Source organism: Pan troglodytes, chromosome 23, assembly GCF_028858775.2.
Source record: "Pan troglodytes isolate AG18354 chromosome 23, NHGRI_mPanTro3-v2.0_pri, whole genome shotgun sequence".
Lineage (NCBI taxonomy): Eukaryota > Metazoa > Chordata > Mammalia > Primates > Hominidae > Pan > Pan troglodytes.
Genome location: NC_086016.1, coordinates 43,844,490 through 43,871,768, shown reverse-complemented (window position 1 = coordinate 43,871,768; position 27,279 = coordinate 43,844,490). Strand labels below are relative to the sequence as shown.

The following is a 27,279-nucleotide window of genomic DNA, read 5'->3' as shown; positions in this document are numbered from 1 at the left end:
CTAGTGAAAGCCCTCTCCAATTTGGGCCTAGACACACTACCAGCCTTTGCCTTCCACTCTCTCTGACATAACCTACACTCAACACACCCTGGAACCTGCCAGTCTCCAAACAGCCTGTCCATTCATGTGTTCGGGTTGGAAGGTCCTTCTGCCACCTCTGCCCTTCCTTCCTACTCTTGGCAGCCCCGCTCAAGCCCTAGAACCCCTCCCTCAGAACTCAACTTCATTATTCCTGTCATACCGGAGACATAGATCATCTCATGTCCCTGGAATTAATTATCTATGCAGAGGCGCCCACTCCACTGCCCTGTGACTATTCAGCAGCAGGGTCCCTTTTTCCTCTCACTTACCACAAGCATCTATCATAGGACTTTCTTTGACACGAGTTGCTGAATTATTTGTCAAGTCTGGGGGAGGATGGGGAAGGGCGGACACAGAACTCACTCTGGCGAGATCCAGATCTGCCTGTTTCCGGTGCCTCCAGAAGGTGACCGAGGAGCGCGAGTGTGGCCGGATCACTGGCTCCCCATGAACCAGCAGCTTCACAAAGACGCTCAGGACAATCACACCATTTACCAGCCATAAGAGAAGAGTAGGCATCATCCAGTCAAACCAGCCCCCAGAACCTAAGAAGGAACGTCTCAGCAGAGTCTGCCAGGAAAGGCCTTGCGGAGCAGCCAGGCACCTGACAGACCCCAGCACTATCACAGGAAAGAGTCTTCTACCTCATTTTCAGAAGAAAGGGCAAATAATTCTATAATCTAAACAGGGCTAATGACTGTAGCCCTTCTCATTATGGAGCTGAGTGCCATAAAAATCTTTGTTTTGAAAGGGTTGAGGCATTGGTTTTGCAACCTCAGATAAAAAACACGATATCCTCCTTCAAATAGGTACCACCCCTCCACCCCAGGGTATTTAGAGTAGTGTGGGTCCCTGATTTGTTTTGCTCATTCTGACTGAACTTGGGCTTGCCTTGTTACTTCTAAAATGGAACTTATGCCAGTCCCTATCAGAAGCAAGCAGGTGGGGGCCCACTATAAAAGCCCTTTGGGACCTGGTAGCCAAGCCAAGAAGTTTGTACACAGGGTCCTTCTCCTGCCATAGTGGTCCAGCCATGCCCAGGTGGGGCAAGGGGCCTCCACCTACCTGACTCGAATGACAGGACACTGCGGCCAGAGCCTGAGTGTGGGTGCTGGTCAGAGTCGTGGGCCCCTCCCCACTGCAGCAGGGAAGTCAGGGGGTTAAAGGAGAGGCACAGGAAGGTGAGGACACACAGAAGAATCCGTGAGCGGTCTACCATGCCCAGCGCCACAGGAGGAGAGTCTGGCTCATCTTTGACCTTCAAAACAAGGCCTCGAGGTTGGAATAAATACTGCTTAGGTTTTTACAGCACTTTATAAATACATATATATATTGACAAATGGTTATGAGGTTTAAATTCAAGTCGATTAACTCAGGACTAAGGCCAGATGGGAACTGAGAAGCCTATAATTCACTAACTGCTGCTCAAACATTGGCACATTCACCTGCTTGCTAACTGAGAAAAGTACATGTTCCAAAGAACAAAGGTAGAAGAGATTTTCTTTTAAAATAGAAATCTACCACAAAAGAGAACACACTGTATGATTCTGTTTCTGTATAATTCCAGAACAGGCAAAACGAATCTAAAGTAACAGGAAACCAATGAATCAGTCATTGTCTGAGGCTGGAGAGGGGTGTGGGAAACTACCTGCAAAGGTGTACAAAAGAGCTTTTTGGGGTGATGGAAATGTTCTATATCTTGATTACAGTGACAGTTACATAGCACTGTACATTATGTTAAAACTCTTGGTACTGTACTTTTAAAGTAGGTATATTTTATTGCATTTAAATTACACCTCAATGAAGTTGATCAAAGACCGTATTTAGTGTGAATCTATCTAAAGGATTTTACCTGTTCTAAAACCGTATCATTGTCTACACCCACCCCACTCTCCATTTTACAGCAGGAGGGCTGAAGCCAGATCTCCCCTGCGCCCCAATGTGTATATAGCATGTCATTTCTTTTCAATATTTTAAAACCATTTAAGATTTTCTTCTGATGACTCAGAAGCCCAGCTAATTCCATTTATATGTCAAACAGCCTGTTGTTGCCAAACAGAACCACATTTATAAGAATATTTCAAAAATGGAGCTTCCTTAGTAAAATTAAGTATATGATACAATAAACAGCTTAGTCAGAAACAAACACTAGGAGGGAACTTTGTGCTTTCAGAGTCAGAAACTGCCGAAGTCAAAATACAGTACAAAACCCAGTGGTCTCTACAGGTTCCCAGGAAGATCATTAGGCTCAGAGCGTCTCTTAAGTAATTCCATTAAACTACCATTGCCAGGGGCTTTGACGATTAAAGGCCCAAAGGTAAAACGTTATCTGTTAGACTGCAAATTGTAATCATTTCTGAAAAGAGGACCCAGAGGCAGCCTCATCCTAAACCAACTGATCAGCCTCCCAAAGTGGTCTTGCCAGGCCCATTAAAGGCAGAGTGAAGCAATGAGGTGCCTCCAGCAGCTCCCAACGCCCCCACAACAGCTACTCCGCATTCTCGTTCTGGATCTGGCACTCATTCCTCTCTGACGGGGCCTCTCAGCAAGGACCAGTTAAACCTGACGGACTGTTTCCCCCCGGAGTCAGTTTTTTCTTTCTTTATTCTCCAGGACCTGGCTAATTTCACAGAATTCCTGTTTTTCTCCAGGCTAGGCCCTCTGAACATGCGGCCTGGCCTCCTAACTGTGACCTCCCAGCTATCTTCTTAGGGGAAATGGGAAAGATTCCAGGGATCAGGAGATTTCAAATGTCTGTACCTTTGCATCATCCAACAGAGGGCTTCCTGGCTCAGAGTCAATGGAGTAGGGAGAGAAGCCAGCCTGGGACCCTGAGTCAGAGGCTGGGGGGGACATCAGAAGGACATTCTGATTAAAGTCCTCGATCTTCAGGTCCACCTCATTGTCCACCAGACTGCCTAGGTCGATGCCCTTTAGAAGCTCTGCAAAGAAAACCCCACCTGGTAAAAATGATCTGCTTTTACAAAGCCCCACCTGGGCCAGGGCTGACAAGCCTTTTCTCAGCACACTTACTGTTCTTTTGATTTGCCAGCTTCAGCACCATGTTCTCCTGGCGCAGTTTATGATTGACCTGCTGCAAGTATTTGATGTAATCAATGGCCTTCCTCAGAACGCCAGACTTGTGCATCTGGGTAGGAAGATGAGTGAAAACACAGTGAGACCAGTGCAGGCTACAGTGTGAAAAGAGCAGAGCCCTAGCACTTGGGATGACAGCATGGCTCTGTGAGAGGAGAAACCAAGTTCAGATGCTGGTCCTCCCAGTGATTAGCTGTGCCACTCGGGAGAAGTTACTCCATACCTCTGAACCTCACTTTCCTCCTCATTAGCACAGAGATAATGAAAGCGCGTGAATCACAGGCTTGCAGCAGGGCTAAATGAGATAATGAGTGTAAAGGGCTTAGCCCTGAGCCTGGCAAATAGTTGACACTCAATAAATATTAGCTATTGTTCCCACTTCTTATAATAATCCTAGCACCATAACAAACTTTAAGGAAAACAAATGAAAAAAACAACCACAGCATTGTTGGACAGTTATCTTTTTTTTTTTTCTTTTTTCCAAGACAGAGTTTCACTCTTGTTGCCCAGGCTGGAGTGCAATGGCGCAGATCACTGCAACCTCTGCCTCCCAGGTTCAAACAATTCTCCTGCCTCAGCCTTCCAAGTAGCTGGGATTACAGGCACCTGCCAGCACGCCCGGCTAATTTTTTGTATTTTTAGTAGAGACGGGTTTTCACCATGTTGGCCAGGCTGGTCTTGAACTCCTGGCCTCGTGATCCACCCGCCTCAGCCTCCCAAAGTGCTGGGATTACAGGCGTAAGCCACAGTGCCTAGCCTGGACAGTTATCTTAAGGCATAGATTTTTACTTAGGATGTACACCTTTCAGATTTGTAGGCAAGGAAAATGAAATTTTCTTTCAAACTAGGGTTTAAACATAGATAGGTTTTAAAAATAAAATCTCCTACTTTCTAGAAGACACATTCACTGAAACACCAGAAACATTTGGAACATCAATTTCCTCTATTTGTTGCTGGTCAGACTCAACCTCTTTTTTCTTTCTTTTCCCTAAAAGGTAACCCCTAAACACAGCTAAAACTATGCCATCAGCTGACTCCAAGGTACACACAGTCCTGTATCTGGAACTACTGAGTGGCAGGCGTCTTTCTCTGCCTCTGACAGTGGAGTCCCCATCACTGCAGAGCATAGCCGAAGGAGTCAAAGGTCTCAGCAGGTCACTGCCTTATCAACCCTCACCAGTCCCTTATGTTTTTTAATATTTTATAATCTTGACATGACACCAAGATGCTTTAATAAAAAAGCACCTCTAACTCGGTCTTGTATTCACTTACCTTCAGCCTGGGACTTCTCTAGGCTCCTGAGGCAAAAACAGGTAGAGGGGAGATGGTGGAACATAAAACACAATTTTGCTTGGCACCCACCTTGGCATCTGTCCCCATGACCAGGTCTTTCAATTCGATGATTTTGTCATTGATGGAGGAGCGATATCGTTTCTCAATGATATTATGGGTTGTCCGCCTTTCTCCTTCTTTGGGGGGCTCAAGCTGCTTGACTCCCCCAGGTACCTGCTTAATGGGCACTTTCTCTTGCCCCATCATTACAGGCATTGTGGTCAGAATGGTCCCACTGCTGCCCACCAGGGTCTAGAATAGGGACAGGTACACAGCAGAGTGATCCCTTTGTTAGTCTGCATAAAGCAACCTCAACACAGACCTGCCCGCTTTGGCCAAGTGTTGCCAGACCTGGCAGTACTTCATGAGGTCTGAGACTCTTCCTGGGTTAATCAAATCAGGCCCCAAGAAGTCTCAGGAGCCACGGAACCTTGGTTACTACCTCCCTTCAAGAATCACTGCTGATAAACTACACCACAAGAGGATTAACATGGCTAAATATGTTTTAAGTTTTGATCTACATATGCCAGAAACAAGTCATATGATTTCTGCTTTGCTGTCAAACTGTTAACCACTTCTAAAGTTGTACACGGTGAACCACGAGTTGGCACCAGAGAAAACTTTCTCCTAGTGTATGACACATTTTTTCCTCTCAAATGACAATTAAGCAAATTACTGCATTTCTTTATACAATTTTGCCATCAAAAAGCTCAAGGGCAGAAGTGACACTCTCAATAAGAGCCATTTGATTAAGTAAATAGGCCAACCATGGAGGTCTCCCCTTTTTATTCTTCATCTCTGTTTTCTCCTCTTATTTTTTCTAACTTTATTTTATTTTATTTTATTTTATTTTATTTTATTTGAGACGGAGTTTCGTTCTTGTTGCCCAGGCTGGAATGCAATGGTGCGATCTCGGCTCACCACAAACTCTGCCTCCCGGCTTCAAGTGATTCTGCTGCCTCAGCCTCCCGAGTAGCTGGGATTACAGGCATGCGCCACCATGCCTGGCTAATTTTGTATTTTTAGTAGAGACGGGGTTTCTCCATGTTGGTCAGGCTGGTCTCAAACTGCTGACCTCAGGTGACCCACCCGCCTTGGCCTCCCAAAGTGCTGGGATTACAGGCGTGAGCCACCACGTCCTGTTTTTTTTTTTTTTTTTTTTTGAGACAAAGTCTCACTCTGTTGCCCAAAAGCTGGAGTGCAGTGGCGTGATCACAGCTTACTACAACCTGCACCCCCCTGGTTCAAGTGATTCTCCTGCCTCAGCCTCCTGAGTAGCTGGGATTACAGGCACCCACCACCACACCTGGCTCATTTTTGTATTTTTAGTAGAGAAGGGATTTCATCATGTTGGCCAGGCTGATCTCAAACTACTGACCTCAGGTGATCTGCCCACCTCAGCCTCCCAAAATGCTGGGAATACAGGCGTGAGCCACTGGGCCCGGACCAATTTTAGTTTAATTTCTTAAATAATGGCCTCAATATCTAATCAGCCAATAAATAAATAAAAAGGTGCCCAATTTCATTAGTTGCCAATAAGTACGTCATGCACAATAAAAACGACAAATCTTAAGTTTATAGCTTGATGAATTTTACATATGTACCCAATGTATATAACCACCCAGACCAAGATATAGCCCATTTCTACCAGCTCAGAAAGTCCCCGCATGCCCCTCCCCTCCTTGTCACCACCGCTCTGAATTCCAGCACCATAGCTTCATTTTGCCTCTTTTTGAACTTCATATAAATGGACTCATTAGCATGAACTCCTTTGGCTTGACACACTATTCCTTTTTTTTTTTTTTTTTTTTGAGACGGAGATTTGCTCTGTCGCCCAGGCTGGAGTGCAGTGGCGCAATCTTGGCTCACTGCAAGCTCCACCTCCCAGGTTCACGACATTCTCCTACCTCGGCCTCCCGAGTAGCTAGGACTACAGGTGCCCTGCTAATTTTTTGTATTTTTAGCAGAGACGCGGTTTCACCATGGTAGCCAGGATGGTCTCGATCTCCTGACCTCATGATCCACCCACCTCGGCCTCCCAAAGTGCTGGGATTACAGGTGTGAGCCACCGCGCCCGGCGGCTTGACACACTATTTCTGAGGGACAGCCCCATGTTGTTTCATGCATCAGTAGCTTTTTTTTTTTTTTTTTGAGAGTCAGTCTCGTTCTGTCATCCAGGCTGGAGTGCAGTGGTGCGATCTCGGCTCACTGCAACTTCCACCTCTCAGGTTCAAGCAATTCTCCTGCCTCAGCCTCCTGAGTAGCTGGGATTACAGGCATGCACCACCATACCCGGCTAATTTTTATATTTTTAGTAGAGATGGGGTTTCACCATGTTGGCCAGGCTGGTCTCAAACTCCTGACCTCAGGTGATCCACCCTTCTTGGCCTCCCAAAGTGCTGAGATTACAGGCGTGAGCCACCGTGCCTGTCAGCAGTTCTTTTTTTTAATTGCTAGGCATAATTTCATTGTATGAATATATCACAATGTGCTTATTTTCCTGTGGATGGACATTTGAGTTGCTTCCAGTTCTTGGCTTTTATGAATAAAGCTAGTGCTTCTAAATTTTAATCACCATTTACTCTATCAGATTCTCATGCTATAGGATGCTGAAAGTGGCTAAGAACCTACAACTGAAGGATGGGGTACCTTCCATGTTCTTCACCTTGGAGCCCTTCCCTGCCTGGTGGCCCTAGGGTCCTTCAGAAGTCATCAGCAGGATCTAAGAGGTGAATGGTCTTGTGTAGAGCTATTAGCCAAGAATAGAGGGTCCTTCTGCTATTCTTTTCTACCTCCTTGTAGACTCCAGTACTCCCACATCGAACACACATTGCTAATACTTTTTCGAGCGAAAAAACAACTAAGAGGGGTGACATTTACAATTTGACTGATTTGTGCTATAGACCCTCCCATACCTACTCAGCATATAGAGATTTAACATCTCTGAAGACTAACACCTCCAGGAATAAAGGGGGAGGGAGGAGGGTGGGGGAGAAGGCAGCTCTTACTGGTACTTGAAGGGCAGCCGTCTGGATAGGGGTGGTGAGGGCGGTGAGGGCCGGGTTCTGGACCGCAGCCATAACAGGGCTGCCATCTGTCTTCAGTGTGGTCAAAACAAGGGAATCTGTTTTGATGATCTGAGGCTGGACCAGGACCTGGATGAAGAAGGAAGAAAAGTAAAAGGATGATAGCATTATCCTTCTGTTATGCATTCCTTTCTTACTGCATAGACCTTCCAAGAAAGAATGAGAAATGATATAATTTTTATGAAATTGAGAATAAAAAAATGAACAGGAAATTTCATAGAGGCCATTTCAAAAGCCGGCTATTTTGTACAGCCTGAATACTGGGTTCAGGTGGAGAAAGAGGGGCTAGCTAATGAGGGTCCTGGCCTTTTTTTTTTTTTTTTTTTTTGCTGAGACAGGGTTGCTCTCTGTTGCCCAGGCTGGAGTGCAGTGGTGCAATCTCAGCTCATTGCAGCCTTGACCTCCCGGGCTCAAGTGATCCTGCTGCCTCAGCCTCCTGAGTAGCTGGGACTACAGGTGTGTGCCACCATGCCTGGCTAATTGTTTGTATTTTTTTGTAGAGACAGGGTTTCACCATGTTGCCCAGGCTGGTCCTGAACTCCTGGGTTCAAGAAATCCACCTGCCTCAGCCTCCCAAAGTGCTGAGATTACAGGCGTGAGCCATGGTGCTCAGCCAGGTCATGGGTTTTTAGGTTGAAAGACTTTCCAGAGGGTGGTGCCAGTGGCCCAGCAGGAGCAGAGCAGAGATGGGTAGGGTGGATGGCAGAGAGGAGAGAAAAGACTCAGGAAAGCCAGACACATGGCTGAGAAGCAAAAATAATAAACCTGATTTTTTTAAGATAAATTACTTTGTTAGTAAGAAAATATAGGCCAGATGTGGTGGCTCATGCCTGTAATCCCAGCACTTTGGGAGACCAAGGCAGGTGGATCATGAGGTCAGGAGTTTGAGACCAGCCTGACCAACATGGTGAAACCCTGTCTCTACTAAAAATACAAAAATTAGCTGGGCGTGATGGCGCGTGCCTGGAATCCCAGCTACTTGGGAGGCCGAGGCAGGAGAATTGCTTGAACCCAGGAGGCTGAGGTTGCACAGTGAGCTGAGATCGTGCCACTGCACTCCAGCCTGGGCGACAGAGCAAGACTCTGTCTCAAAAAAAAAAGAAAAAAGAAGATATGGTCCACGATGATATAGAACATAAAGACGTTTTTTGTGATTATAAAAATAATACACGTCCCCCAGCTGGGCACAGTGGCTCACACCTGTAGTCCCAGCACTTTGGGAGGCCGAGATCGATGCACTGTTTGAGGCCAGGTGTTCAAAACCAGCCTGGCCAACCTGGAGAAACCCCGTCTCTACTAAAAATACAAAAAACTAGCCGGGTGCAGTGGCAGGTGCTTGTAATCCCAGCTACTTGGGAGGCTGAGGCAGGAGAATCGCTTTAACCTGGTAGGCAGGGGTTGCAGGGAGCCAAGATCACGCCACTGCACTCCAACCTGGGCAACAAGAGCAAAACTGTCTCAAAAAAAAAAAATTAAAAAAAAAAAATACATGCTCCCCCTCCCCCCAACCCAATATATGTTCAGGATCCACAGCAGAAAATATGGAGAACAGAAAACTATGAAAGCCAAGGGCGGTGGCTCACGTCTGTAATCCCAGCACTTTGGGAGGCCGAGGCAGGTGGATCACGAGGTCAGAAGTTCAAGCCAGCCTGGCCAACATAGTAAAACCCCGTCTCTACTAAAAATATAAAAATTAGCCGGGTGTGGTGGCACATGCCTGTAGTCCCAGCTACTCGGGAGGCTGAAGCAGCAGAACTGCTTGAACCCGGGAGGCGGAGGTTACAGCGAGCTGAGACCACACCACTCCACTCCAGCTTGGGCAACAGAATGAGACTCCGTCTCAAAACAACAACAACAACAAAAAAACACAACACAAAACTATGAAAAAGAAAATTATCTGGGAAATACCAATTTAGCACATTTCTTTCCAGTTTTATGCCCATTACATGTGTACGTAAGTGACTGCACCAGCCTTTCCTGAGTGCCAGTGTCTATCTACAGATATGGACTCAGCCAGGTCGCTATATGCTGCTCACAGGTGCATCCTGGCGCCCTACAAGCTGCTTTGTTTACACTCTGGTTGGTCCTTCTTAGTATGCAGACCACATCTTCAACCAAGGACCAGTTAACAGCCCCAACCAGTGCCTCCCTGAATCCTTTCCAGCCACTTACCGGGACCTGCTGCACCTGTGGCGCAGCAACTGTCTGCACCGTAGCCGGGGCAAGGGTCTGCAGCGTGCCATTGGCCGTTTGTGTCAGCACCCGCTGGGCCTGTACTGTCTGCACCTGCTGCTGAATGGTGACCGGCTGTACCTGGGAGGATGTCACCAGGCTTTGGACTTGAGGCTGAAGGACTTGGGAGAAGAGGAGAAAAAAGGCACAGAGATGAGGAATGCATTCTGTCACTGCAGCTGCAGCAGAAACCTGAGGATGGAGTATCTCATAATGATTCCAACTCCCCACCTGCTGCTGAAGATGATGTGCACAGCCATTTACAAGGTGGCTTAGACAACAAGAACATCCCATAAGGGCTGCATCAATTTCTGAGGGAACGAGTACAAATTGTTTTATTACTCTGGGTGCCAGGGTGGAGGAAAGGGAAGCTAATCAGCAAATGACTGCACCCAGCAAGGGAGTTAACAGATGTTGAGAATCAACAACTCCCTGGGGCTTCATTTTCTTCCATCCTTTCTGGATGGAAAGTGCACTTTGGGAGGACTGTCTCAGCTTTTTGCCTTTACATTCCCCCACCTGTCCCAATTCTTGAACTCCATTGAAGAACTGTAAGATTCTTTGAAATTCAAAGCAATACTAATCTTACCCTGGGCTCCCCACAGAGTCAGAGGGAAATATGATGGAAAGGCACTGGGATGCAGCACATCACAGAAAGAACAAGCCCCTTTCAGTCATCCATTCCCTCAACACATACTAAGGGCCCAGCATGAGGCTTGCTACTTGAAGCTGCTGCACCTATATTAAAAGTCATATTCATCACCATAGTGGATGCTCAGATGTTTGCTGAATGAATAGTTCTCAACTGTAGCAGCTGAGATCTGGCTGCCGCCTAGCCAATTTCAAGCCTTATTCAAGTCTCCACCACTAGTTATCAGAATGGCCCTGTGTCTACTATGCTTGCTGGATTTTTTTTTTCTTTTTAAGATGGGAGTCTCGCTCTGTTGCCCAGGCTGGAGTGCAGTGGCACGATCTCTGCTCACTGCAAGCTCTGCCTCCCGGGTTCACGCCATTCTCCTGCCTCAGCCTCCTGAGTAGCTGGGACTACAGGCGCCTGCCACCATGCCCGGCTAATTTTTTCTATTTTTTAGTAGAGATGGTGTTTCACTGAGTTAGCCAGGATGGTCTCAATCTCCTGACCTCGTGATCTGCCCACCTTGGCCTCCCAAAGTGCTGGGATTACAGGCGTGAGCCACCGCGCCCAGCCGCTTGCTGGATTTTTTAACCAAGTATTTTTGAATTAGGCACAATAGATATTAAGGTATTTGAAGCTGCAGAATGTGACATGCTCCTGTACCAGTTCTTATCGCCAGTTACCAGAAACTCATTCAGACAGGACCATATTGATATACCTGCCATTCCTGAAGAGGACAGAAATATTTACAGTGTCTGCAAACTGTCACATAAACATTGGAACCAACCAACCACTACCATTCTGACTTCTGAATCACCTTGAAAGCTAGTAGCTGCATTCTGGTATATCAAAGGCTGCTGGATGATCCTCGTCTGCGGAGCGGTGCTGAATGTTGGCGTGATCATTACCGTCTGTTGTTGCAGCTGAGCTTGAGGTTGAGGCTGGGGCTGGGGGCGGGGCTGAAGAATAGGAGTTGCCCTGGGTGTGGTGGGAACTGAGGTGGGAGAAACCTTGACCTGCAGGGTTGGAGCCTGTGGGGAGGCCGCCGAGGGAGAGAAGGAAGGTAATGTGACCTGGGTGAATGACCGTTGCACTGAAGGGTCCACAGCTCCGCTGCTGCTGCCCCTGCCATTGCTGCTGCTGCTGCTGCCACTGCTGCCGCTGCTGCTACCAGTACCACCACTGCCAGGAAAGGAGCTACACAGCTGTTCTGAAAACAAGTCAGGGAACTCTCCCACTTGATTACTGACAAATTGCAGCATCTCTGTGAACAAAAGAAAAGGAGTAATTTTATTGCTATCCAAAAAGTTAACTTTCAAACTTGCTTAAGAAACTAAGGCATGAAAACCCAATGACTTTCCTAAGACCGTGGCAGAAATGGGTCAGGAAACCCTTACCTCTTTCTTGTGGGGATCATCTGGGCCAAGATGGCTGCCCAAGGTCCCAGGACAACAGGACAGGACTTTATCTGTTTGATGTTCTTTTCCCTCCTCACACTCACCTCCAGGCCCTTTCTCTCATTTTCTTTCTTTTTTTTTTTGAGACGGAATCTTCCTCTATCGCCCACGCTGGATGGAGTGCAGTGGCGCGATCTTGTCTTACTGCAACCTCTGCCTCCCGGGTTCAAGCGATTCTCCCGCCTCAGCCTCCCGAGTAGCTGGGACTACAGGTGCACGGCACCATGCCTGGCTAATTTTTGTAATTTTAGTAGAGACAGGGTTTCACCATATTGATAGGCGGGTCTCGAACTCATGACCTTAGGTGATCCACCCACCTCAGCCTCCCAAAGTGCTGGGATTACAGGTGTGAGCCACCGTGCCCAGCCTCTCTCATTTTCCTGATTGTTTTGATCATAAAAGGAACTACCTTTGTACTAGATGGGTGCTGTTCTGTCGAAGGTACCAAGGGTCCTTTTTTACAGCTGGAAACACTGAGGCAGCGAGTAGGGAGTCACTGTCCTAAGGCTGTGAGTATAGCGGTTTTGGCTTGTGAGGCCACCTCTAATCCTAGCACTGCAGACCCAAACTTGCTCTAACCCCTTTCCTCCTCACCACAGGGAGGCTCTAGGCCTCCTCTCCAAGCTGTGTAAAACCCTGGGCACTGCTGGTATTCTTGGAAACACTCAGGGACAACCAAGTTGATGGCCCCTAAGTCATGGAGCTTCAGGGATGCAAAGAATGGAAAAACCATATATGAAGTCCAGGAGAGGAAAGTAACTTGGCCAAGGTCACACAGCTTGTCAGGGTACAGCTAGGATTAGAACCAGTTCTCTGCCTCCCAGCTTTGTGTTCTTCTACCACAACACAGTGCAGGTATGTTGCCAGGCCAGGACACAGCAAGCCTGCCCTACCCTGAACTCTGTGCTTCCCAGGGCCCATGCTAGCCCTTGTCTGGTTGTGCCCTTTTTCTCTGGGCAAGGAGTCTTGGGTCCAAAGGGATTTGTCCACCTGGAGACCACGCTTCCCTTTCTAGATCATGTTCCAAGTAGCTGGGACTCTTAAATTCCCAGCCCAAAGGGTCTCAAGCCTACTTCCAGGGCCTCTTCCCTGGTCAATCTTCCCAAAGGCTTTCCAAAACCCAACTTAACCCACAACTACCCCCTCATCTCTCATGACTCCCTTCTTTTTCATATGACTGGTCCCTATAGAAGTCAGGAGCCTCAGCTTTGTCCCAGATAGTTTCAGACCTACAATTCTCTACATTGTCCATATTCTTTTCTCTTTTCTCTCTCCAATATGTTCCCAAGAAGCTACTGCTTGTTCTTGAACTATGGCCCCTCCTTTCCAAACCTTCAAGGCCATATGATGCTCTGATTTAGACACCAAAACAACAAAAACCACCACCCCACCACTATAAAAAAAAAAAAGGCACCATCTCCATTCCCCCAAACCTCCACCAAGATGTCCTTCTCAGGTCTCTGATGCTGTGTGTGTGTGTGTGTGTGTGTGTGTGTTTTGGGGGGTGTGGGGGCCTGGAGCCTGGGGTATATTTGTATATCTGACAAACAGAAAGCTGCTGAGACCAGTTGTGGTGGCTCATGCCTGTAATCCCAGTGCATTGTGAGGCCAAGGTGGGAGGGTCACTTGAGGTCAGGAGTTTGAGAACAGCCTGGGCAACACAGCGAGACTCTGTCTCTCTTTTTTTCGAGATAGGGTATTGCTCTGTCACCCAGGTTGGAGTGCAGTGTTGCAATTTCAGCTCACTGCAGCCTCCGCCTCCCAGGCTCAAGCGATCCTCCCACATCAGCCTCATGAGTAGCTGGGACCACAGGTGTGCGCCAATCATGCCCGGCTAATTTTTGTATTTTCTGTAGAGACGACATTTCACCATGTTGCCCAGGCTGGTCTCAAACTCCTGAAAAGCAACCTCTCGGTTTGGCCTCCCAAAGTGCTGGGACTACAGGCATGAGCCAGGGCACCTAGCCAGATCCCTTCTCTGAACACAAAACAAACAAACAAAAAAACACAAAGATTTTTTGGGCCGGGCGCGGTGACTCACGCCTATAATCTCAGCACTTTGGGAGGCCAAGGCGTGCGGATCACAAGGTCAGGAGATCAAGACCATCCTGGCTAACACGGTGAAACCCCGTCTCTACTAAAAATACAAAAAATTAGCTGGGCGTGGTGGTGGGCGCCTGTAGTCCCAGCTACTCGGGAGGCTGAGTCAGGAGAATGGAGTGAACCCGGGAGGCAGAGCTTGCAGTGAGCAGAGATCGTGCCACTGCACTCCAGCCTGGGCAACAGAGCGAGACTTAGTCTCAAAAAAAAAATATATATATATATATTTTTTTTTGATATTTTATATATATATATATATATATATATATATATATATATATAAGCTTGCAGAAGGATAGGAAAAATAAATCATAATTAAATGTAAATAGGCCAGGGGTGGTGGCTTATGCTTGTAATCCCAGCACTTTGGGAGGCCAAGGCAGGTGGATCACCTGAAGTCAGGAGTTCGAGACCAGCCTGACAAACACAGTGAAACCCCCTCTCTACTACAAAAATTAGCCAGGCATGGTGGTGGGTGCCTGTAATCCCAGCTACTCGGGAGGCTGAGGCAGGAGAATCGCTTGAACCCAGGAGGCAGAGGTTGCAGTAAGCCGAGATGACTGCGTCACTGTACTCCAGCCTAGGGAACAGAGCAAGACTCCGTCCCAAAAAATAAATAAATAAATAAATAAATAAATAGATAAATAAATAAATGTAAATATATAAAGCTGCTGGGGCTTTCTAGTGTGGTCTCCATATGGGATAACTGGAGCTTTGCATTTCAATCTGGGCACCTTAAGTATTCAGTCAGTTAAACCTGCTGGGAAAAACAGCATCTCACCAGACTACATTCCTACATAGTGGTATTATTTACCAACACCTTGACACTAAGCTCTGTCCTCACTCAGCCTTGTGCGAGGGAGAAATGGGCAGATTGCTACAGATATTGCAACTTGTACTAACCAATTCCAATTCCTTGACATGATTAAACTGAGAAATGTCCTCAAATTCAGTACATTTAAACAAAACATAATTTAGTGCTGATACACTCCAAGTACAAGATTATAAAATGCTTTAAGAAAATGACTAAGAGAAATCTAAGAATTTGTTGAACCTTTTAGAATTCCCCCAAAATCCCAACTCTGTAAGAAATCAACACAGAGGGCTGTAACACAGAGCCAGAAAAATATCACACACTGGCCGACAGTTTCCATCCATGGAGAGCTAAGGAGGGCAGAAGGCCAGGGTGGCCTCATAGATGCGCACAGGCTTTGGTGGTAGTCAGGCCTAGGTGTGAGTCTCTGGAGGCCCACCTAATCAGTGGTGTGAGTGTGGGCAAGATACTTCTCTTCACGCCTTGGTTTCCTCACTACAAAAGGCTGCTTTGAAAATACACACTTGGCCTCTTTGCCCTGAGGATTAATAAGATAATTTATCCAAAGTGCTTGGTGAAGGGCAGACCCTTATGCAGGTCACTGTTAGTGATACTTCCAGAGCACCCACTACACAGGCATGTGGGTGCACTGATCTCATTTTGTCAAGTACTCTTGAAACCCTTTTGTGGGGCAGATATGGGCTGGTGTGGTGAAGTAACCTACAAAGGTCACAAAGCTTAGTTCACGAAGCGTAAGAGCGTGTAGGCAGATGGAATGAGACTACTTAAATTAAAATAAAAAAATCCCTTTCAACCCACACACAAAAAGCTCCAGTGGAGCCATCTCCAGTCAGCCAGGCAGCCGGGTACTGGGCTGAGTGGCACAGAGGGGCTGTTAAGATGAACATCTGCAGAAAGGAGTGATGGGAAGCTCCAGCAGGGCACGCAGAGCCTCTCCAGGACCCCATCTGGTCTGCGGTGCCAGGAAAGAGGAGGCCTGGAGAACCAGGGTGTAGTTGTGCTTTGTAACTCTGAGCTACACCCATGGGAACATCCTAATGGCTCCTCACTGTTCCCTGCTCTGATCATTCACATTCTGTGATTACACAGGCTCTCATTTCCACAGAGAGCCATGAAACTCAGAAAAGGGAGGCCCGGGAGAAGGCACAAGTTTTATGGAGCTTTGAAAATGAAGCTCCAGTTCCTACGGCAGGCCACAGAGCTCAGGGCCAGAGACAGGCCTCCCACGAGCTAGGCTGGCACGCTCAAGCTCATCTCACTCCCCTGCTCCTGTTTTTAGCTGCTTTGTAAACTTATAGCTAAGTTGCTTAACAAAATAGGTGAGGCCCCAGGAAACTGTATCTGGGTTCTGGTCTCTAAAAGCAAATAACCAAAATTAGAGGTTCCTGTTATCATCCGTGCATTGCAAGCAGCCCCATGACTCACAAAGAGACCCCGAGTTCACATGAACTTTATGGAGCTTGTGGCTTGGAGGTAACATAAATATCACTTTGATCAGCTCAGCCTTCAGCATCTACCTGAGAATGAGGTAACCTGAAATCTGGCTAAATTAATTCTGGTCAAGAATAAAGAATGTGAAGCCTCCAAATAGGGTTACAGTTTCTCCAAATTACAGATTCAGTCAATAATCCTTTAATAGGTATTTGTTACCCAGCCCTATTAGGGGTTGGGAAACCTAGTTTACAAAGGTCATTTATTCTTATATTTTGTATTTATTATGCACCTTGTGTTAGACAATGTTTTTAATAATTTTTTTTTTTTGAGACAAAGTCTCGCTCTGTTGCCCAGGCATGCAGTGGTGCAATCTCGGCTCACTGCAACCTCCACCTCCTGGGTTCAAGTGATTCTTCTGCCTCAGCCTCCCAAGTAGCTGGGGCTACAGGCACACACCACCACGCCCTGCTAATTTTTGTATTTTTAGTAGAGACAGGGTTTCACCATGTTGGCCAGGCTGGTCTCGAACTCCCGACCTCAGATGATCCGCCTACCTCGGCCTCTCAAAGTGCTAGGATTACAGGTGTGAGCCACTGCGCCTGGCCCTGTTTTTAATAATTTGTTAAAATCATAAAAGTAATATATTCACTAAAGAAAGATTTAGAAAGCATATAAATGAAAAGAACAAAAATAAAAATCATCCAGCAGTTCCACTATTCTTGAGTCATCCATTGTCATTTTTTTTTTTTTTTAAATGGAGTCTTACTCAGTTGCCCAGGCTGGAGTGCAGTGGCGTAATCTTAGCTCACCACAACCTCCACATCCCAGGTTCAAGCAATTCTCCTGCCTCAGCCTCCCGGTGTAATCCCACCGAGTAGGTGGGATTACAGGTGCGTGCCACCATGCCCAGCTAATTTTTGTATTTTTAGTAGAGAGGGGGTTTCACCACAATGGACAGGCTCGTCTCGAACTGCTGACCTTGTGATCCGCCTGCCTCGGCCTCCCAAAGTGCTGGGATTACAGGCGTGAGCCACAGCGCCCGGCCCATTGTCAATGTTTTAATGTGTGCCCTTCCAGATTTCTTCCTCTACAAGGCTTGCTTGCACACTTAAGCATGCACATGCATGCAAATTGTTTTACAAAAATGAGATCACACTGAACATGCTACTTTGCACCCTGTTCCCTTTGGTTAATAAATATGAAGAACATTCAGTGTCAACCATTACAGACGTAACATCATCCTTTTCAGAGTCCCACAGTATCATTCTGTGTGCCATTGTACTGTACCAGTGTATTAAAATTTGTTTAACTTAATGATGAAAAATTGCTTTAAATTTTTCAGCCTTATCTTTTTTTTAATTTTTTTGAGACAGGGTCTTGCTCTCTTGCCCAGGCTGGAAGGCAGTGGTGGGGCTCAATGCAGCCTCTACCTCCTGTGCTTAAGCAATCCTCCCACCTCAGACTCCTGAGTAGCTGGGACTACAAGCATGCATCACCAAACCTGGCTAACTTTAAAGAAATCTTTTTTTTGTGGAGACAGAGTCTCCCTATGTTGTCTAAGCTGGTCTCAAACTCCTGGGCTCAAGCGATCCTCTTGACTTGGCCTCCCAAAGTGCTGGGATTACAGGCGTGTGCCACCACACCCAGCAAGTTATTCGGCATTATTAACAACTCTTTTGTTCCCCCACTTCTCTATTTTCTTAGGATAAATTCCTAGAAGTGAGATGGCTGGGTCAAAGGACCACTATACATGCTTTGGAAAGGTTTCAAAAATCTATGCTCCTGCTAGTGTTTCCTCACAGCCATTTCTGTCAATCCGATAGTGGAAAAAACCGACATGGAATTGTTTTGTCTTGCATGACTGAGTACTAACTGAGGCTGAAAGTCTTTTTTTTTTCTAAAGTCCCAATTTTATTGAGCATTTGCATTTCTTCCTTTGTAAATTGCCTGCTCTTGACCTTTGTCCATTTTTTCTATCAGGCTATTTTGTCTTTTTTTTTTTTTTTCACTGATTTAAAAAACTTCCAGATATTATAGATACTTATTCTTCTTAAATGTCTGCAAGTACTTCCCCCACTTTGTTATTTCTCTTTTAATATGTTCAGAAAAAAAGAATGACATAGCAATTAAGAATCACCATGTCGGCCTGGCGCGGTGGCTCACGCCTGTAATCCCAGCACTTTGGGAGGCCGAGGCGGGCGGATCATGAGGTCAGGAGATCGAGACCATCCTGGCTAACACGGTGAAACACCGTCTCTACTAAAAATATAAAAAATTAGCCGGGTGTGGTGGCGGGCGCCTGTAGTCCCAGCTACTTGGGCAGTTGAGGCAGGAGAATGGCGAGAACCTGGGAGGCGGAGCTTGCACTGAGACTGCGCCACTGCACTCCAGCCTGGGCGACAGAGCGAGACTCCGTCTCAAAAAAAAAAAAAAAAAAAAAAAGAATCACCATATCCTAGCCTTGGAACCTGGGGCAAGTTTTACCTCTTTCAGCTGCAGTTTTTCTCAACTGTACATTGTGGCTAACAATTACAGCTAACTCACGGATTGATGAGATAACTCATGTGGAATCTATGGCACCATGCCTGGCACTTAGTATTAGCTAGTACACATTATTCATAGTGGGTTTTTTTTTTTTTTTGACACTTTTGCTTTAACTCTTACTTTGAAAATGTGAATTTGTTCAAATGCATCAGATACATCCAGAAACAATCTGAGCATAACATAAATTTTGCATTTGCTTATGCATGAGAGAAACACTAGGAAATGCAGAAAACCATATTCGGCTGAAATGAGCCATGCAGGAATGCACAAAATGTGCACACACATACACAGGCACCTTAAACATCTACCAGCTTCATCAGGTCACTGCACGTGTTATGAATCACATTCATCACATTGATGTCAGAACTTTCCATTGGACTTCAGACAGCCCTCCTTCCACCACTTCCTGATAACTCCCAAGCTGTAACCTAATGACACTTACTTCCCACAAGCAAACCTCAGGTGTTTTTCAAGCCAAAGTGCCTTTTCATTGTGGTATTTATATATTTCTTAGTTTTTCTGGTCTATAAAACTGTGTGACTGTTTTATTAGGTCCCCCCCCCCTTTTTTTTTTTTTTGAGACGGAGTCTTGCTCTGTCGCCCAGGCTGGAGTGCAGTGGCGGGATCTTGGCTCACTGCAACCTCCACCTCCTGGGTTCAAGCACTTCTCCTGCCTCAGCCTCCTGAGTAGCTGGGATTACAGGCACCCGCCACCACGCCCAGTAGAGACGGGGTTTCACCATGTTGGTCAGGCTGGTCTCGAACCCCTGACCTCGTGATCCACCCGCCTCGGCCTTCCAAAGTGCTGGGATTACAGGTGTGAGCCACTGTGCCCGGCAGGTCCCTATCTTTTTTAAAAAATAAATCTTTTCCTTTTTTTGGTCACCTATGAGATTTTTTATTGTTGTGATCCTTAACCCCCCATTTCACAGTAAGTTCTGGGTTTCTGTTTTAGAGACAGGGTCTTACTCTGTCACCCAGGCTGGAGTGCAGTGATGTGATCATAGCTCACTGTGGCCTCTACCTCCTGGGCTTAAGGGATCCTCCACTGCAGCCTCTTGGGTAGCTGGGAGTACAGGCACACACCACCATGTCCAGATAATTTTTACTTTTTATTTGTGAGAGACTGGGTCTTGCTTTGTTGCCCAGGCTGGTCTTGAACTCCCTGCCTCATGCGATCCTCCCACCTTAGCCTCCTGATTACAAGCATGAGCCAACATGCCCACTCCGTGTTTTTTATTGCATGATTTCGCATAGCATGATTTTTAGAAATGCACATGATGAACTATAGCAGAACTGACTATACACTATTTTTACATTGTATAGTGAAATTACATGGCTTCTGTGTAACACTTAAGAAAAACCCTCATCCTCAAGATCAGAGGAATAGTCACCTAAACTTTCTTCATTTGTACTTTTCGTTCATTTTATCTTTCATATTAGAGCTGCCCAACAAGTACAAGAACATGGAAATAATCATGGTGTGTGATGTGTGTAGGCCACTGAAAATGAGATGGACCACACCAGTGAGGTAAATGCAAAATCTAATTCCCAACAAGTATCCTGATTGAATGTACAGAACTGTTTCATCATAATGATCCTATCTCCCCACCCACAATGTTTTTTTCTAATAATTATTTAAAAAACCAAATGTAGACTAGTAACAAACCTGAAGATCAATATGAGATAACCATTTCTCCATTCTACTATTTGTGATCATCACTGCTTTCTCCAGGACCTAAAACATCAGTTACCCACACTCTAGTCACCCAGAGGAGCAGCTGAGGAACTGGGCTCTTTCAACCACATCCTTCAACTGAGAAGCCCTAAAATGCAAGCAATAATATAGGGAACAAAGGGAAGGTTTTAACAGGCAAACCGCTATCTAAAAATCACTCCACTCAAACACCAGGGGGCACATCAGAGCACAGGGACGGTATCATGTCCTTCAAGGGGTTTCTGGGTCACCTTCCTGCAAAGAGTCTGGAGGAGGTGTTGAATGACACAGGATGGCAAGCTGGTGACTCAAGCATCCTATATTTTAAGCAACAGATGAGTGAACTCTTTTACTGGCAAAGAAACCACAAAGAAAAATTGGGTGGAGAGGTGCGGATTCTCAAATGCTTGTTTTGTAATACACACAAAGGTGTCATATATTCCTTTGCATATACCAAATATTACATAATAAAATAAAACAATTCAGAATGAGAAGAAAAAGGAATCACGAAGGAAACCCAAAGGAATTCTCAAATGGTCTTCTGGTCTTCTCTGTCTAGTGCTCTCTCTCCCCGCCTCTCATGGCAGCCCTGGAGGGACTCAGCTCTGCAGGAAAAAGCAGTGGAAGTCCAGGCTTTTCTGGCCCACTATAGCAGGGGACCTGAGCCAGCTCTCATAGTTTGAACAGGAGAGGGATCTGCAGCTCCACTTTCCATTGCTCTTTCTTTTTCCTCCTGCCTTAAGTTCACTCAAGTCTCCTTCCTTAGCATCATGGATTTACCTCTTCACGCCCGTCCACACTCTGCCTTAATTTCAACCATAGCCTCCTACCCAGTGACGAACATCTTCTTTGAGTATCTTGTTCATCCAACAGCCTTTTAAATCAAATCAAATTCTTTTTTTTTTTTTTTTTGAGACAGAGTCTTGCTCTGTTGCCCAGGCTGGAGTGCAGTGGCATGATCTCAGCTCACTGCAACTTCTGTCTCCCAGGTTCAAGCAACTCTCCTGTCTCATCCTCCCATGTAGCCGGGATTACAGCCGCCTGCCACCACGCCCAGCTAATTTTTGTATTTTTAGTAGAGACTTCGTGTTGGCCAGGCTGGTCTTGAACTCCTGACCTTAGGTGATCCACCTGCCTCAGCCTCCCAAAGTGCTGGGATTATAGGCATAAGCCACCGTGCCCGGCCCTTAATCAAATCAAATTCTTTAACACAAGCTTCCAAGCTTCCTATGAACTGCTCCCTTCTGTTCCAAAGGTTTTCACTTCCCACCCACTTTAGTTCATCATCCACCCTGGAAAAGTACTCACTCCCTCTTCTGCACATGCCTTTGAGGGGTGGGGTAGGGCAATCTTTCTTTGAATGTAAGTGCCATGTCTCCTCTTTTCTACTTGTGACCACCCTCTTCCTTTCTCCAAACTCTGAATTTCACAATTCTACTTCAAAACTATTTAAAATTACTTTTACCAGGGACTCTTTTCCACCTCAGATGATCTAGTCATCTTTTAGTTCTTGAACTCAATCGTGATTTATTTTGTTAAAGAAAATTATTGGCCAGGTGTGGTGGCACATGCCTGTAATCCCAGCACTTTGAGAGGCTGAGGTGGCCAGATTGCTCAAGTTCAGGAGTTTGAGACCAGCTTGGGCAACATAGTGAGACCCCATCTCTACAAAAAAATACAAACTTTAGCAGGGGGCATGGTGGCACGCACCTGTAGGCCCAGCTACTCGGCAGGCTGAGGTGGGAGGATTGCTTAAGCCTGGGAGGTGAAGGTTGCAGTGAGCAGAGTTTGTGCCACTGTACTCCAACCTGGGTGACAGACCAAGACCATGTCTCAAGAAAACAGGAAAGAAAAATTAACTAAAACTTGGAAATAAGACCAAAAAAAAAGTTATATGCCTCTTTAAAGTTATACTAAAATTCCAGTTACTCAGGAGGCTAAGGCAGGAGGATCACTTAAGGCCAGGAGTTTGAGGCTGCAGTGAGGCATGATCATGCTACTGCATTCCAGCCTGGACAAAATAGTGAGACCCCATCTCTCTAAAAAATAAAAAAACTTGGTCAGGCCTCGTGGCACATGCCTATAGTCCCAGCTACTTGGGAGGCTGAGGTGGGAGGATCACTTGAGGCCAGAGTTCAAGGCTGCAGTGAGCCACGACTGTACCACTGTACTCAAGCCTGGAACAACAGAGCAAGACCCCTGACTCAAAAAAAAAAAAAAAAAGTTATACTACAGCACTGTCTAAGCTGCCTGCCTAAAAGTTATCTGATGCTCTATGGAACCATCACCTTGTTTGACTTTCTATTTACCACTGATTAAGGCTCCCATTCTGTAAAGTTAGATGTTAGCCTGCAGAAAATTGTTAAGTTAAAATCATTTCTGTCTGGTAGAAAAGAAAACCTTTAAGCTTTTGTTTTCATTGCACTGTAGGACATTAACTAGTTTTGTGTTTTTTTTGAGCCAGAGTCTCGCTCTGTCACCCAGGCTGGAGTGCAGTGGCACAATCTTGGCTCACTGCAACCTCCACTTCCCAGTTTCAATTCTCCCGCCTCAGTCTCCCAAGTAGCTGGGACTACAGGTGCCCGCCACCACACCCAGCTAATTTTTGTATTTTTAGTAGACGAAGTTTAATTTAACCATGTTGGCTAGGCTGGTCTTCAGCTCCTGACCTCAAGTGATCCACTCGCCTCAGTCTCCCAAAGTCCTGAGATTACAGGCGTGAACCACGGAATCTGGCCCTAGTTTTGTATTTAAATTTGCAATCTTATTCCTGCATTCTTTTTTCTATGTAAATATCAGTTTCTTGCCGTCTCCTTTGATCCATTTGTCATCCTGTTATCTTCATTAACAATGTTAATAAATCTCTGACATGTGCTCATGATGTTTTAGTTCAAGGCTATGTTTTTAACTTTTAAAAAACTTTACTTTGCTGTATTACACATAGTAAGTTTTTTTTTTTTAATGCTGCACATGCCTGTTGGTCCAGCTACACGGGAGGCTAAGATGGGAGGATCGCTTGAACCTAGGAATTCAAGGTCGGCCTAGGCAACAAAGTGAGACAAGGTCACTAAATAAATAAATTTTATTTTATTATTTTTTGAGACAGTCTCACTCTGTCGCCCAGGCTGGAGTGCAGTGGTGTGATCTCAGCTCACTGCAGCCTCCGGCTCCACCTCCGCCTCCCAGGTTCAAGCAATTCTCAAGCCTCAGGCTCCTGAGTAGCTGGCATTACAGGCACGTACCACCAAACCCGGCTAATTTTTGTATTTTCAGTTGAGACCGGGTTTCACCATGTTGGCCAGGCTGGTCTTGAACTCCTGGCCTCAAGTGATCTGCCTGCCTCAGCCTCCCAAAGTGCTGGGATTATAGGAATGAGCCACCACCCCTGGATTCTAAATAAATAAATCTTAAAGATGTTTTTCTTATGTCTTGTGTTCTATGAGTGCATGGAGAAAATGTTCCTTTCCCTGTACCGCTTCAAGCACCAAGCATACTGGTATTAAAAAACAAAAGCCAGGCCGGGCATGGTGGTTCACCCCTGCAATCTCAGCACTTTGGGAGGCCGAGGCGGGTGGATCACCTGAGGTCAGGAGTTCGAGACTAGCCTGGCCAACATGGTGAAACCCCATCTCTACTAAAAATATAAAAATTATCTGAGTGTGGGGGTGGGTGCCTGTAATCCCAGCTACTCGGAAGGCTGAGGCAGTTATCACTTGAACCTGGGAGGCAGGGGTTGCAGTGAGTCGAGATCGCGCCACTGCACTCCAGCGCGGGTGGCAAGAGTGAAACACCATCTCAAAACAAAAACAAAAACAAAAAAACACAAAACACAAAACAACAACAACAAAAAAACTGGCACTGACTCACTGAAATGCTCTCAATAGCAACTTTCATGCAACTTATAAAAATGGTGATCATGCTTTCTTACTTTTTTCTTTTTTCTTTTTTTTGAGATGGAGTCTCGCTCTGTCGCCCAGGATGGAGTGCAGTGGCGTGATCTCAGCTCACTGCAAGCTCCGCCTCCCGGGTTCATGCCATTCTCCTGCCTCAGCCTCCCGAGTAGCTGGGACTACAGGCGCCCGCCACCACGCCCAGCTAATTTTTTGTATTTTTAGTAGAGACGGGGTTTCACCGTGTTAGCCAGGATGGTCTTGATCTCCTGACCTTGTGATCCACCTGCCTCGGCCTCCCAAAGTGCTGGGATTACAGGCGTGAGCCACTGTACCTGACCGATCATGCTTTCTGAACCAGAAACTAGAAGGGATGTTTCACCTCATAATGGAATAAGATATTTTTAAAAGTTAGACTAGCCTGGAAAATCTGGACAGATCTATGTAATTTCTGCAAAGCTTTCACTTTTAGGGAGGTAAGTATGTAAATACAGAAGGATTTCAACGGGTTAAGCATCCACTGTGTACCAGGCACAGAGATAATAAATTAGTCCTTGACCTCAAAGAGTTAGTGAAAGGATCACGATATGGTTTGTGAAGATTGTCACAGCAGAGATGTACATCTGCAAGACACCAAAGAGGACACAGGGAACATGACAAAATCACAGAATCCAGCAGGTCAATAGTTCCCTGAAGGAGTTGGATTGAAGGCTGATCAGGATGCAAAGTACAGTCTAGGCCAGGGAACCTCAAGAGCCAAGGCAGGGAGACATGGAGCTGCATGATAGGTTGTTGAAGACAATGGGTGACGGGCAGGGCACCATACTGGGCAAGTTGTTAGGGGCCAAAGCACAAAGGGCCCTACAACTCATGGTGGTGAAATGAAAAAATGAAGGAGAACTCATAGCAAGTTGTCCAACAATGCTCTAAGAAGGAGAGCTCCTCCAACCCAGCAGTTGCTCATTCTGGTTTACATGGGGTTGAGGAGGCAGAGGCTGCTGTCCTGCCTAGAACCCCAAAATATCATGAACTAATTAAGAATCACTGGCCGGGCACAGTGGCTCATGCCTGTAATCCCAGCACTTTGGGACGCCAAGGCGGGTGGATCACTTGAGGTCAGGAGTTCGAGACAAGCCTGGCCAACATGGTGAAACCCCGTCTCTACTAAAAATAAAAAAATTAGCTGGGCATGGTGGCACATGCCTGCAGCTACTTGGGAGGCTGAGGCAGAAGAATCACTTGAACCCAGGAGGTGGAGGGTGCAGTGAGCCGAGACTGTGCCACTGCACTCCAGCCTAGGCAAAAAGAGCAAAACTCCATCTACCACAAAAAAAAAAAAAATCATTCTGAGAGTATGAGAATGGCTGGAATAAAAATTCAGTCAGATAACTTCATCAATTGATGAAGAAGCTGAGAATTTTCTGAAAACTGGTTAAATAAGAGTTTTGGTTATAAATATGGCCCAAAAAGTGACCAAAACTGGGAAACAGGTCATCTCCCATGGCCTGTAGGGTTCAGGGTTTCAGATGAAAGTCAGGAGAGGAAAAAACAAAAAAATAAAAAAAGAGTCACAAGGGATCAGATTTAAGGAGAAAGGCAAGATGTCAAAAAGCTAAACCAAGGCCCGTTTTGCAAGGCCAAACTGAATGGAGATGTCACGATTAAATTCAAAGAGAAGTGGCTGTGACTCCAATAATGTAATCACTGTGCTATCTTTGAAAAATTAATTAATTTCCTTGAGACTCAGTTACTTAATTGTAAATATGGGAATAATCCAAACTGATGGATATATATCAATACACAGAAAAATACATCAAGCACATAATAAAATGTATTTAATTTTTTCACTTTTTTTTTCTGGTTTTTTCCTTCCTCCCTCCCTGCCTCCCTCCCTCCTTCACTCCCAGGCCAGGTCCCCATAGGTTTGCCTTTTGTTTGTTTGTTTGAGATGGAGTCTCTCTCTATCGCCCAGGCTGGAGTGCAGTGGCACAATCTCTGCTCACTGCAAGCTCCACCTCCCGGGTTCACACCATTCTCCTGCCTCAGCCTCCCAAGTAGCTGAGACTACAGGCATCCGCTACCATGCCCGGCTAATTTTTCATATTTTTTAGTAGAGACGGGGTTTCACCGTGTTAGCTAGGATGGTCTTGATCTCCTGACCTTGTGATCCACCCGCCTTGGCCCCACAAAGTGCTGGGATTACAGGCGTGAGCCACCGCGCCCGGCCGCTTTGTTTTTTTTTTTAAGTGTCTTTAGAAGCAAGGCCTTATTGGCTGGGTGCGGTAGCTCATGCCTGTAATACCAGCACTTTGGGAGGCCGAGGCGGGTGGATCACCTGCAGTCAGGAGTTCAAGACCAGCCTGGCCAACAGGGCGAAACCCTCTCTCTACTTAAAATACAAAAAATCAGCTGGGCGTGGTGGTACGCACCTGTAATCCCAGCTACTTGGAAGGCTGAGGCAGGAGAATCGCTTGAACCCGGGAGGTGGAGGTTGCAGTGAGGCGAGATCACGCCATTGCACTCCAGACTGGGGGACAAGAGCGAGACTTCGTCTCAAAACAAAACAAAACAAAACAAAAAGACTAAAAGAAGCAGGGCCTTACTATGTTGCCCAGGAGAGTCTCAAATTCCTGGACTCAAGTGATCCTCCTACCTCAGGCTCCCAAGCAGCCCAGACCATGCCGACTTTCCATAGTTTTTTTTTTTAAACATAAATTTAAAAAGGGGAAAATCTCCAGGTTAGATTCCAATTAAACCTTTGAATAAAAGCCAGTGGTTGCACTATTGATATTTAAGAACAAAACCAACGAAGTGACAAAGCTAATAAACTTATTTTCTGGG

The 27,279-nt window shown here is 46.1% G+C and overlaps 1 protein-coding gene across 10 annotated transcripts in view; it reads right to left on the bottom strand.

Moving 5' to 3' along the window:
- The window catches only part of SREBF2 (sterol regulatory element binding transcription factor 2), a 74,009-nt gene that overhangs the window by 28,387 nt on the left and 18,343 nt on the right, over positions 1-27,279 (bottom strand). For all 10 annotated transcript variants that reach the window (XR_010156031.1, XR_010156030.1, XR_010156033.1 and 7 more), the window contains exons 2-9: positions 11,279-11,725; positions 9,768-9,949; positions 7,518-7,664; positions 4,540-4,761; positions 3,115-3,229; positions 2,842-3,023; positions 1,147-1,339; positions 445-626 (exon numbers count right to left, since the gene is read on the bottom strand). Coding sequence is in view for 2 of the 10 variants with exons in the window: in XM_016939288.3 (XP_016794777.3) it covers positions 445-626; positions 1,147-1,339; positions 2,842-3,023; positions 3,115-3,229; positions 4,540-4,761; positions 7,518-7,664; positions 9,768-9,949; positions 11,279-11,725 (1,670 nt within the window). In the remaining 8 variants the exon portion in view is untranslated. The remainder of the gene's footprint in view (positions 1-444; positions 627-1,146; positions 1,340-2,841; positions 3,024-3,114; positions 3,230-4,539; positions 4,762-7,517; positions 7,665-9,767; positions 9,950-11,278; positions 11,726-27,279) is intronic.